Source organism: Polypterus senegalus, chromosome 13, assembly GCF_016835505.1.
Source record: "Polypterus senegalus isolate Bchr_013 chromosome 13, ASM1683550v1, whole genome shotgun sequence".
NCBI lineage: Eukaryota > Metazoa > Chordata > Cladistia > Polypteriformes > Polypteridae > Polypterus > Polypterus senegalus.
Window position 1 is genome coordinate 101095346 of NC_053166.1, and position 14209 is coordinate 101109554.

General features: G+C 38.3%; 1 protein-coding gene across 1 annotated transcript in view; it reads left to right on the forward strand.

The window, feature by feature from the left end:
- The window catches only part of arhgef3l (Rho guanine nucleotide exchange factor (GEF) 3, like), a 285898-nt gene that overhangs the window by 243634 nt on the left and 28055 nt on the right, over positions 1-14209 (forward strand). Inside the window, exons 9-11 of the mRNA XM_039774983.1 lie at positions 2315-2391; positions 3141-3398; positions 6014-6184. Of these exons, the coding sequence (XP_039630917.1) occupies positions 2315-2391; positions 3141-3398; positions 6014-6184 (506 nt within the window). The remainder of the gene's footprint in view (positions 1-2314; positions 2392-3140; positions 3399-6013; positions 6185-14209) is intronic.

Sequence of the window (14209 nt, forward strand, 5' to 3'; positions counted from 1 at the left end):
TAAAAGCCTTCCTGAACAGATGAGTTTTAAGCTGTTTTTTAAAAGAATTTATGGAGTCAGCTGACCTGATTAATTTCGGTAGGTCATTCCAGAGTCTGGGCGCTATACAGCTGAAGGCCCTGTCACCCATGGAGTGTAGATTAGTGTGGGGCACAACAAGATTGCCAGAATCAGAGGACCTTAGTGGACGGGCAGGCACATAGTGATGGAGAAGGTCACTGATGTAGTTTGGCGCGAGGTTATTTAAGGCTTTGTAGGTTATTACTAGGATTTTATATTCGATTCTGTAAGACACAGGGAGCAAGTGAAGACGGAGCAGGATGGGTGCGATGTGCTCACTGCTGCTGGTTCGAGTAAGGACTCTTGCAGCTGAGTTTTGAATAAGCTGGAGCTGTGATATAAAATTAGAAGGGGCACCTGCTAGCAGCGATTTACAATAATCTTTGCGGGATGTGATAAAAGCATGGACAAGTTTCTCAGCATTAGAAAAGGAGAGGAAGGAGCAAACATGGGATATGTTACGTAGGTGAAAGTAAGAAAGTTTCTTAATGTGATTTATGTGGGTGGAGTAAGAAAGGGAGGAATCAAAAATGACACCAAGATTCTTTGCAGTAGAGGCAGGTCTGATGAGATCACCACCAAGATTGACTGGGAAGGAGCTCATTTTATTAAGTTGCATTTTAGTCCCAATTTGCAGGAGTTCAGTTTTGTTGCAGTTTAATTTCAAAGAGTTCTGCTCCATCAAGGTTTTAATTTCACTAAGGCAGGTTGTGAGCTGAGAAAGCTCTGATGAAGTTCCACTTTTAACATTGAAGTAGAGTTGTGTATCATCTGCATAAAAATGATAGCCCAGTCCATAGCTACGAATAATATGGCCAAGGGAAGCCCTGAGGAACTCCTTGTGTGACTGGTGCTGAGCTGGATCTGCTGTTGCCAAGACTAACAAACTCTTGCCTATCAGTCAGATAGGACTTGAACCACTGGAGGGCAGTGCTGGAGATACCCAGCATGTTCTCCATTCTAGACAGTAGAATGTCATGTCTGACAGTGTCAAATGCTGCACTGAGGTCTAATAGAATTAATATGCTGGTTTGTCCAGAGTCTGCTGCCATAAGCAGATCGTTGGTTACCCGTAGCAGAGCAGTTTCACAGCTGTGCTGCACCCTGAAACTAGACTGAAAGGGTTTCATCAAATTATTAGACGTTAAGTAATTGGTGAGCTGGGAAGCTACAACACGCTCAAGAGCTTTTGACAGGAAAGGTAAGTGGGAAATAGGCCAGAAATTGTTAAGATTGTCAGCATCAAAACCAGACTTTTTTAACATTGGGGTTACAGAGGCGATTTTAAAAGTGAGCGGCACAGAGCCAGTGTCAAGGGATGACTTTATTATTGTTGTAGCAGTCTGGATTATGGCATGAAGGCAGGATTTAAGTAGTGTGCTGGGGATGGGGTCCAGTACACAAGTAGTCGGCCTCATCTTACAAAGCAGGTTATTAACAAACGCAGATGTGACTGGTGAGAACTTAGAGAAGGAGCTGGATGGAGTGGGAAAACAGGGAGAGATATAAACAGATGATGTATTTATGTTAGTTGAATTATTTAGATCTTTAATTTTGTTACGGAAAAAGTGGAGGAAATCCTCACAGACTTCAGTAGAAGAGGTAGTTGGGCCAGATGCAGGTTCGAGTAGTTTATTAACTGCAGAAAACAAAACCCTTGGGTTATCATGGCCACTTTCTGCCATAGTGGGTGTTCTTAGCAGCAGTTAGTGCTTCTCTGTAAGCTCTTTGGTGGTCAGAGAAAGCCAGGATGTGCACGCTGAGGTCAGTCTTACATGACATTCTCTCAAGGCGTTGGCCAGCTGCTTTCATAGATAGCAATTCTGAGTTATACCAAGCAGCTGAACATTTCAAGGAAACTTCCTTATGTTTTAAAGGAGCTGTTTTATCTAATGCTGAATGAAGGGCTGAGATATAGTGGTCAACAAGACTATCTAGTGTTGATGGAATAGGTGCAGACAGTAAAAGATCAGAAATGGATCCAGAAAGGATAGAGGGACAGATATTTTTAAGGTTTCTGTAAGAAATTTTGATAAGTTTTGGTTTCAAACTCCATGTATCATTTATGTTCAGGGTTTTTTTTTGCTTAATTTTAAGAAAAGGTAGAACCTAGCCATGCCTAGAATTAGAGTCCATCACAATATTATCATGTATGGTATTTAGAACCTTAACACATAAGAACATAAAAGCATAATACAGTATGTGTGAGCTGAGACCTGTAAAACCTGTTTTGTATGTTCATTTTATTTTGCAGACCTGGTAAACAGATTACATAACTTGCGAGGCACCGAAGGGGCAGTAGATGAAGTGGGTCCAACACTTATGGAATGGGTAAGTGATTCTATTTATTTCTTTTAAATAAATTTTGATTACTGGTTTACCCAGGAAAGACCATTTCTAGGCATTTCAAAATTAAACAGAAAATGTAAAAAATTAATTTTTTAGTTTAAAATGGCTAAAACTATCCATTGTGGCAGACAGCTGGTGATCCTGTCCAGCCGGGATGCCTGGAAGGACCAGAGAGGGACAATACCTCACCTGGGCCATGAGGGCAGCTGCTCTGGTCTGCATTGGGACAATGGGATCAGAGTTTAGAAACTCAACCTTGTTGGGGCCCGTGGCCACCACCAAGGGGCACCAGGATGATTACAGAGCTATGGACTGAAGCACTTCCACCACACCCAGAAGTGCTGCCAGAAATGAATCCAGGGACACCCAAAGTGCTTCCGGGTGCTCATGTAAATGCTGCTGGAAGAGCAACACGGAACACCTGGAGCACATCCTGGGCAGTATAAAAGAGGCCACTCACTCCATTAATCCAGGCGGAGTGAGAGGAATAGAGGCAGCAGACTTGAGAGAAAAGAAGAGACTGAGTAATTGTGGCTGATTTATGCATTGTGTAGCACTGTAAAGAAGAAAAGCTTATTAAATGTGTGTTATTTTGGACATCTGGTGTCTGTCTGTCTGTGTTCGGGTGCTGAACCCCCACACCATTTACATATTTATAATGACTAGCATACTATTTGTTCTTGCTGCTAGTTGCAAGATTTTTTTCATATTACCCTTTATGAATTTTACAGTTCCCATGCCTTGATGCCTACATTACATACTGCTGTAACCAGGTGACAGCAAAAGCCCTCCTAGACATCAAGAAGCAGGATCCACGTGTTGAACATTTCCTACGTCTCTGCCAGGAATCTTCTTTTAGTCGGAAATTGGATCTTTGGAATTTTCTTGACTTACCTCGAAGTCGTCTAGTGAAATATCCATTGCTATTAAAAGAAATTGTGAGACACACAAACAGTGAGCACCCTGACAAACCCCACCTAGAGGAAGCAGTAAGTCCTGTGTTATTTTATTGTTGTTTTTATTATTGTTTTAAGTATGTGCTTCAGTAATCCACCTACTATATCCACTGCACAAAATTACATGATTATAATTCTAAATTAGATCACCTATTATGTAAAAGAAACATTCTCATTGTTTTTTGATGAGCTGAATTCTGTTCATTAATACCAATTTAATAATTTTGTCTTCTACCATGAAATTGTGTATTTTATGGCTTTATTTTGCTTTTATTTTATTGATAGATATTGCAATTGTATCTTAATTTCAGAATATTTTGTGTGATGATATTACTTCATGTACAATGGTTTGTCTTTGTGTGCATTACTTTTGAATAAACAGTAAACAAGCATTAGACACATTTAATAAGTTACAGAAAATTGACATTGGAGTTACTAAATTTTACAGGGGTTTCTTCGAGAAAAGATCAAACATTAAAATCTATAGTACAATCTGTAAAATTGTTAAACTAGAGCATGATAAAAATGTTTTATTTGTATTTTTGTGCACCAAAATTGCCAGCAAATTTAACAGGAGACCACACTTGACAAAACATAATTAATTATCATGACAGTACAGCTCACAAGACTTCATAAAAACTGCATAATGTAAAAAGTAAAATATATAATAAAAATTGAAATTTTACTTCAGATTTTAATCTTCATTTGCTTCTATTATTCACACTCACTTTTTTTACAGTTTAATTACAACAACTGAGATCTTTACAGGTGCAATTTTAGAATCCAAAGCTCAAAAATAAAAATACCCAGACCAAAACTAATCTTATTAGTATGTCAGTGAGTAACAATATTGATGGGATGATTAGATTCTATTTTCAGAATAAATTACTAAGCTTTTGCCCAGTAGAACAGATATTATTGATTATTACTGAAATAAATTTTAAAGTTAATTTTCCATTTTTACAAATGATAAAGACTTCCAAAAATCTAGAATTAAGTGCTACAATGGCAGTTTATGGAATATCCCAGTTACTCTTACAAAAGATAGATTTGCATTTTTTGTTTCTTTAATTAAGAAAACTGCTATATATCTTCATATTCTTTCTATAATAAAATTCTGTTAAAAATAACAATTTACAAATACGACTTATCATAAAACCTCCACCTGGAGCTCTATTCATAATGACATTTTCAAAATGAACGCCAATGTAAGAAAGTAATGCCCTGGATCATCACAACACCATGTGCTCCGCTGAACTTGAGGTGTACATATGTTTTGCGTAAACAAAATTGCCTGATGTTTTTCAAAAATCCACCATAAAACATAACAAGCATTTTTTCTAAGTTTTGTGTTTGAGATAGTCTAAATTAGGGTTCTTTCTTTGAGATTTTGCATACTACCTTCCAAAAAACAATGAGAATTGGCTGTACAATAGCCTAACATGGGTGACATACATTACACATGACAACGTGATATGAATTAAATGTCACCATTAAGCAATAATATTAAGTAAACTGACTAAACAGTCTGGTGAGATTTGTTTGATATGTCAAATCACATTAGAGATCTGGTGAAATGTACATGCTAATCTTTTATTGAAAGCCTTCAACAATTCTTAATAATTTTGCTCATGATAAGACTTCCAGAAGTGAAAGAAACATGTGAATTGTGCCATCTGTCACTACAGATTCATAGCCCAGCATTTCTTTGAAGTGTTCCTTCTAGTGCATCATTTTTCAAAAAGTTCACATATAGGGACTGGAGTGTAGGAGATACATTTGAGCATGGCCTGTTTACAACAACAACAACAACAATGTATTTCTTGTAGAGCCCAAAATCACACAAGGAATGACTCAGTTGGCATTAACAGGACCTGTTTTTGACAGCCAACACCCCAACCTTGACCTTCAAGAAGCCAAGAAAAATCTCTACAAAAATAATGAGTGTTAAACAATGGGGTAAATGCAATACACAAACACAAATACACAAGTGATCCTCTTCACAGAGCTAAATCTAAATCCAAATCATTGTCATCTCAGAAATACAATAATATAGTACAAACTAGCTTGTTCTTGCTTCAATTGAAGTGAAGATGCAGAGCACCATGACAACTCTCAAGGCAAAATGCAAGAATAGATTATACAACTCAATAAATATAGAATTATCACATATAAGGATACATATTTCTTAAAAATGCATCAAAAATAAATTAGAAACTAACATAAATAATAAAAAATCAAGTTACAACCTTTGTCATCTTGAAGAAACTCTGCAAGTGGTGGGGCTTTGCAACAAAAAAGTGTTTCCTTTCATTTCCTCCCCTACCATTTGCTCTTGAGGTTGCCTATTTGTTGTTCTTTATGCTTCTGTTATAATGTAATGTCATATTGTCATGCCAGAATGCATTTTCTGTGCAATCTAGTCAGTCCTGGAATTCCATACCATTTTCTTTAAAGCAGGTCTGTGGTGGTGGCATATCTCATGGATGGTGGCTGAGAAAGCTCAGATATTATTTCCCGTACAGTACAAAATCTTAAGTGAGCTAAACATTACAATATTTATTAGTGGCTTATAATTAGTGGTGAAACACATGATTCTAGTTATGATGGTCTCCTTTTTAATACAATGAATGTTTTCCAACTGCCAGATGGAGCTGATTCAAAGTATTGTGGCTGAGGTAAACAGGAAGACAGGTGAAGCTGAATGTCATTACTACCGTAGTCAACTGCACTTTGTTGATGAGATCCAGAGAATTCCTGAGATTCTAAGATCTCAACTTCTTCTTTGTCATGGAGACCTCAAGAACAATAAAGGACAGGTAAACCAATTTGTAAAGCTCCTTAAACCCTCTTGTTTCCATATAATTTTCAATGTCTGAAATAATAGTATTTATCTGCTCAGGTACTACTTTTAGTATACTAAGACCAGCATTTTGGCACAATAATCAGTACTACTACTTTACAGCTATGGTAGACTTGGTGTGAATTCCAGCCTGAGTGGAGTTTAAACATTGAATGTGTGTCTGACTGTCTAATGGCATTTTTTTAATCTATATTTAAATTCCACATATAGGTGTGTAAAATTAATTGACTTGGCATGAATGAGCATGCTCAATGATGCTCTCTTGATCATACAGTTGGATTAAGTGAGTTTGATAAATGAATAAATGGAAAAAATATGATAGTTACTCTGATTTTAAGCATTTTGCTTAATCAGTTCTATATTTTATTGGACAACCTTAAGAGTTGTATCTTTTTGAACTAAAATTTCCTTGTGGAAATTGGCACTGACATTGCGAGTCTATGAAAATGATGATGTAATATAAGCTGATTCACACCTTATTTACATAATTTGCTTCTTTTACAAACAGTACTCTTTTAAAATAATGAATTCATCTATGTACCAAATTACCTTGATAAAGTTCTAGGGTGATGGAAACAGAGAGGCTAACCCATCAGCATCATGCACAAGGTCAACTCTGGAAATAACACAGAACAATGACCACAAAATGACAAGTAAAAATAATCTATCCTTTATTTGGAATCACACATAACCCAGTTAGAGTCATATTGCACCAGAGCAGCTATTGAAAGCTTTGGCAGAGCTTTAAATGTTCACAAGACACTCGTATTTGTATTTGTGAGGTTTTTGTGACCCTGAAACTTCCCCAGCTGTGCAGTGCACCAAAAGTCTATCAACACAGGCAGAGATTGCTTGACCATCGCCGAGGCAACTGCAGGTTCACGGCCTCGCTGCTTAACACACCGATCAGCCAATGGTTGGTGCAAGAAACAGTCTAACCTGGCCACTAACCTGGCACCATTTCTGGTTGTTTGCTGTGTCTATGTGTATTAAAGTGGTAGCTCCCATTTGAATAAAGGCCCTGACTGTGCCTGTTTTGCTTGAAATAAAGTTGTTTTTCCTGAAGCCTGTGGACTCAGTGTCATCTTTTGGGTGCAAGACAGTGACTCACATGCAACATGGTACCAGAAATAGGGACTTGCACTGATGGATGCCACAACAGGCGTGCAAAGTTCCTCTACTACCAGAGCCTTATGAGGCTCCTGCAGGCATTCATGTCCTTGCCTTTCTTTGGGACATTCTAGTGAATATGGCTCCTTTGGATGACCCTGTGTGTTCCCTATCTGTTTTTAATGCACGGCAACACTGATGCGCTGGGACAAGAGAAGCTGGGTACCTATTTTGGCCCCCTTCTTGGCCAGGGAGGCCCTAGTGGTCATGCAAAATCTTTCTCCCGAAAAGCCTGATGATTATGATTTCCTGAAGCAATAGATCCTTCTCTGCTCTGCCCTGAGCCTCTTGGCCAAGGGACAAATGTGCCAAATTGGCCCAGATCAGCCTGTATGGGGATAGGGCCAGGACTTAGTAGACCTGATTCAAATCTGGTTTCGTTGAAACACTTTTGAGCGCATTATGGAAAAGCTCACTATTGATGCAGTCTTGTCAGGAATAAACAAAATCCTATGTTATGCTGTAGGACTTGACCTGCAGACTGGAAGGCATCCAAACCACTTGGAATCAGAGGGGCTATCTTAACCTGGTACCAACTTCGATCCAACCGTTGCATCCCAACCTGTTAACCAACTGCCAAATCTACAAGATGCAGTCCCCTGCCTCGCTTTCTCTTGCTCAAGACCAGGCTCCCAGATTAATGCCATTGCTGGAGGCACAAGGACTGACTGCACAGGTAGAAGTGGCTAGCATAGGAAATCCTCCAGCTGGGATTGAGCGCAGGTGTTTTCTAAGGACCTTGGTCTTGCCAATGTATGAGATTCACACAGTCCTAGGGTTTTTAAGAAAGACAATTTATAGGTCTCTAAGATGGCCAGATGAGAAATCCCAGCCATGTCGGACTCTGGTAGTGATCTCTGCATAGTCCACCATGACTAGCTGTGGCAGATTATCTACACAAATATGGACCAGGTTAATATCTGCTGTGTTCATAGAGACATGAAAGAATAAGAGACTATCTTACTCCCTCTGAAATATAAGGGGAAGAACATTAAAGTTTGGACTGCCGTATCAGACACTTCACCGTCTGACAAGGTTGGTCAAAGAAACGACTTGAACCATATTTTTTTGGTGAGTTAGGGGACAACCCCATGACTGAGGATCTGGGACACCTGGCATCAACACTTTCAACCTTCACAAGCCAGACAGCAGTTATGAGCCTCATAAAACAATGGCTGGTGAAGAGTTGGGTGCTGTGTTGGGCCCGGGGGAAGCAGAAACTGATACTCTGACTGAGTTGGCACACTTGCAATGTACCAACAGCAGCCAAGACTTTGTAATTAAGCAAGTACACGTCGCAAATTACTCTTAGTATATGGAGCAGGAGGGCCCAAATTTGAAAGCACCACACTCTCTGATTAAGGATGGTTTCTTATATTGGATGATTTCTAATTACATAAGGGAAGGGCTGAGTGAGCAGTTGGTGGTTCCAAGTGGGCATAGTGAGATTGTTTTAAAAATTGCTCACACCCATGTGGATGTTCCCTTTCAGAGGATTGGGTTAGACATAATTGACCCACTTCCCAAGATTAAGAATACTTATCATTACATGCTCATGTTGGTTGATTATGCAACAAGGTGAAAGTTCTGCGGAAGGCCATTGCCCATCCTATTGCTAATTTTATATTCTGTTCATGGATATTGGCCTTCCTAGCAAGATTTTAACGGACCAGGGTATGCCATTCACTTCTCACATCATGAAGCCATTGTGTGAGAACCTTGCAGTTAAACAATTGAGCACCAATATTCATCACCCATAAATGAATGGCCTGACTGAACGATTTAACACGACTTTAAAACAGATGATTCGGTGTGTGGCCCATGACGACCTCGCCTCCTGGGACAGTGTGTTGCCCTTCCTCCTGTTTGGTATTTGGTAGTTCCCCTTCCCCTATGCATCCACTAGCCTGAGTCCATTCAAACTGTTATTTGGCTGTTGGCCACAACAGGGTGTTGGAAATTTTTTTGGTAGATATGGGCAGTGGTTCATAGTGAAACTCACCAGGTGAAATTTGTCAGTCAGGTCATTTCGCTCCAATAGCAGATTTGTAAATTGTCATCATGGTGATTACTTGACAGACACCCAGAATGCTGAGTTACCGTCACTAATAAGGAGGAACTCAGATGTATTTTCAGCCGTGCCTGGCTAGACTGAAATTACTGAACGCAAGATTATAACTTAACTAGGCATTAAAATACAGATGTTCTTCTCCGAGAGCGAAAAGGAATTTGATGCACGAGGAGGTGAAGCAGATGTTTGAACTGGGTGTATTTCACGAAAGTAAACACAAGTGGTATTCACCACCTTGGACTGGTTGTTCATATTTATCAGGTTCCCATTTGAGCTCCATGGAACACTATTGACTTTTCATCGGATTATGGATCACATTCTGTGACCCCATTCCGAGTATGCTAAGGCATATCTCAATGACATGTCCAATAATAATCAGAGTAATGATTGGAGGCTGCATCTTGACCACCTGCTAGCAGTGCTTGATAGTTTGAGGCTGGCTGGTTTGACCCTAAGAAGTGTAAATTAAGGCTGTCGGAAACACATTCTTTGGGGTTAAATTAAACAAATTTGGAGTTTTCAATTAACCAAATATGCATGTTAAAGCTTGAGTCAAATATATAAATAATGCACACTATTCATATTTCCCAAATCATGCACTGATGTAATACATATCATTTAGTTAATTAGTTTCCAGCAATTTTGAGACATCTCTGGTAATAAAGGTGCTACTGTCCTTCCTCAAGAACAAACAAACAAACTGACAGACTAAAACAAAAAAATAAATAATTGTACAATCATAAATTATTTTAATTAATTCATCATTTTCTTCCTGGTTTGTCCTACCATGTTAAATCAAATTAGGTAAAGAGATGGGCACAGATAAAACAGAAAGTAGACTCATTTCATTGAACACAGCCAGCTCTGCTCAATAAAAACTTGCTTATTTTGATCCTTGCCATCAGTGTGAAGCTGACTGGTCAAAGATTCACCACGCACATAATTCCATCATCAAAGGAAATGTCTGAAGAGGACAAAAATCAGAAAAAATGTTGATATTTATCAGTTTGAAAAGGGTTTTTAAACAATTTCTAAGACTATGGGACTTCACAAAACCACAGTGGCAACAGTCCTATGCCTTCTCAGGAATGGCTATCCTGCCAAAATTACACCAAGGACACAGGTTTAAATCATTAAAGAAATCAAAAAGGATCCTAAGACACATCAGAAGAATTGCATGCTTCTGTTGCCTTGGCGAAGGTCAGGTTTCATGACTCCATTTCAGAAAGACACAAGACAAAAACACGCTTCATTGAAAGTCGCAAGGAGGCAAACACTGCTGACAAACGGCACAAATGCTTGTCTTTCATTTCCCAGGAAGAACCTGGATGATCCTGAAATCTTTTGTGAGTATATTTTGAGGACAGATGAGAAAAAACGTAAACATTGTTAGACAACTCTGAACCTGTTATGTCAAATCTAAAGCAAATGTCATTAGAATAACATTATTCTATCAAAACTGGTGGTGGTGTGATGGTGTGAGAATTCTTGGTTGTCTCAGGATCTACACTCTTTCTATAACCGAAAGAACTCAGTTAAAAATTCAGCAAATGTCCAGTTATCCCTCTGTGAACTGACTGTGAAGTGTATTTTAAGTTATGTAACAAAATACTGATATAAAATACAAATTAAAGTGCACACCACTGTGGCTAAAACCAGAAAAATTAAAGTTTTAGACTGGCAAAATCAAAGTGCAGCCCTAAACCAAATAGAGATGCTGTTGCAGAATCTGAAACAATCCACCATGCTCAAAAATCTACAAATGTTATTTAAATAAATTAGTTCTAGAGGAAAAGGTTGTCTAAAATTTCTTCAGAGCAAAGTGACTGATATTGATTTGCAGGAATCCAACATAAATATGGTTGAAGTTAAACTGTAAAGAGTTAATTGCTGTTTCACACATTGGTCTTTTGTTTATTCTGGTGCCTTTTATCTCATTTTAGTTTTCATTTGAAAATCTGAAACCATTTAGTTTCAAAATTTTGAATACAGAGAAATTATTTCACTGGACTATGTAATAAATGTGCAATGCCAGAAAGGGGAAATTATTGCTGAAACTGAACAATATAAATTTAGTTATGTAAAAGTCCAAGCTAAACTTCTGCCTGCTAGAAATTAAAGTCTTGGACCAAACTTTTTTGTTTTTTATTAACACTTTTTCTATTACAACTTTCAAGAATATTTTCCTGGCATTATTTTTAACAGTTAATAAATTACATTTTTATACAATTTGGATTTTACTAAAGCTATCTAATCATAACAATTAAAAGATATCAATGAAAAAAATCTGTTGTGGTCCCCGGCTGGGGCTGGAGCCCGGCCGGGATGCCCAGAAGGACCAGAGGAGGGCTTGTGCCTCCTCCAGACCGCGAGGGGGCGATCGCCCTGGTTGTATTGGGGGCCACGGGTAGACAGCTTGGAAGCCCAACCCTGTAGGGGCCCGTGGCCACCGTCAGGCGGCGCCCAGGTGCCTGAGGAACCCTGGAGCCCAGCACTTCTGCCACACCAGGAAGTGCTGGGGGGAAGACGACAAGGGACACCCGGACGGCTTCCGGGTGCGCAGCCGGCTGTTCCGCCACACTGGGGTGTGGCTAGGACTGATTGCCGGGAAGCAGCTGGAGCCCATCCAGGTTCCCATTTAAGGGGCCGCCTCCCTCCAGTCAGAAGCGAGAGTCGGGTAGAAGAGGACGGAGCTGAGAGAGAGGATGGGAGGCGGCCAGGAGAAAGGCATTGGACTTGTGAGGCCTGGACAGTTGGGGGAATCGGTGCAAGAGGTACTGGGGTTTGTGCACGTGACTTTAATTGTAAATATTGTAAATAAACAAGTGTGTGGAGGAACCAACAATGTCTGTCTGCCTGTGTCCGGGTTCAAGTTCACACTGTACAGTACAGTAAGTCTTTGTTCTTGGAATGCTGTCAGTTTTGTCCACTTTTTTCATTTAAAACATATTAAACTACATTTTATCTTTACCATTTTTTGATTGCTAATGTAGGATAATGAAACTGAGTCTAACATCTTTTCTATGTTTTCTTATGTTAAAATTTATGGCTAAAATTGCTCATTTGCCAACAGGTTTTTCACAAATTTAAGATTCTTGTGACCTTTTGCACTTTAAAAAGTGCTCTCTGCAGCTTGATAACTTAAGTTTCTAATGACTCAAAAAGTAATAAATGCAGTAACACTGATAATTCTGAAAATAAAATTTCCTTAAGGTTAGAGATTAAACCTAACCCTTCCTTATAGAAATCGTTTGATTATACAAAGGCAGAAAAACACGGTAAATCACACCGAATCATTTTTCACTTTCATGAATACTTTATAACCAACAATATTTAAATAAAAAGCAAATTGTTTTTGTGGAAAAATTAAAAGTGAAAACTTTTAATACCTCAGTTTTATAAAAGCTTGTACCCTTTAGTAATTTCTTTGTGGAAGGACATTTTAATTTAATGACAACAGTAAGTTTGTTTAGATAGGTCTCCATCAATTTAGCCCAGCAGGAGTTTGCAATTTTATTCCACCGATTACTGCAAAGTCTTTTAAACTCAACCAGATTTGTGAGGGCACTGGTAATGCACATTTTTTTTTTTAATTAAGAGCAGAAAGCTGCCTTTATAGGTCTAGGAAATTAATATGTGTTCTAGCAATGTGCAACACCTTCAAAAATCTTTTTCATGTTTCTCAGGTCTTTCATGTTTCTCTTATGCAATAAGAGTCTGCAGATATTTATTAGTGTCTTACAGAATGCAGAAATCTTTGCATTATGCAATAAAACATTCAGAGAAATACTATAGGATCAACTAACTCTACCTAAAGCTAGAGTAATTGGAGTCAAGTCAGTTTATGTCAAATGATATGGACTTAGTTTTGTTATTATTTTCCTAAGAAATATTTTCATTTCCATATTGATTTAAACAAAAATGTACCAAGCAGAAGGTATAATATGACTGATCATGATTTTATCATGATTTCAGTTTTTCAGCCAGTAGTGGGCCAAGTTTAAGAAGTGCTAATTTAATTAGATGTACTGCCATTTAGTAATATCAATAAGAGGTCAGCAGAAGCAAAGTTTAGAGACCAGGCTAATTAATACATGTTATGTGATGTGGGTCTGGAGATACATAGGGACATGTCTTCGAGCAGCCCAGCAATACAAAGGCAGTGAAGAGCTTCCAAGTTTAATTTTGATAGAAGGGGCTAAAAATGGATGAATGTAAATATGTTACAGCCTTTTAAATTTGTTGTAGAGCAAAATGTTATACAGGGTTGTCTGTTGGGTTGCTCCAACACTTTCCTGTACCTTTTCATCCTTGGAAGCACATTTTGTTACATTTATTAATAGATTTACCTCCTTCAAAGGGTTACAGTACTTTTTTAGTAATTGTGGATACATTTTACACAAATGCTTATTGGCAAAAGTTTCAACATACATTTATTTACAAAGAAATGTGTGTCTTCATTATTTTCTACCTTACACAGTTTATTCCTATATTCTGGAAAACATTTTCTTTGAAAGGTTTTGTTGATCAATCAATTTAACACTCAGGTACCAACCACAAGAGACAAGTCAAAGGAGTCAACCAAAATATGGAAAAATATTTACGGTGTATGGTGAGCTCAAATCATGACGATTTGGTTAAGTTGAAAATATCACATTTTGATTGTCTTTATGGGTTTCACTCCATTCTTTTTGCAAAACCCTCTTTTTCACCATTCCCCCTGTTTATATGGAAAAGCTA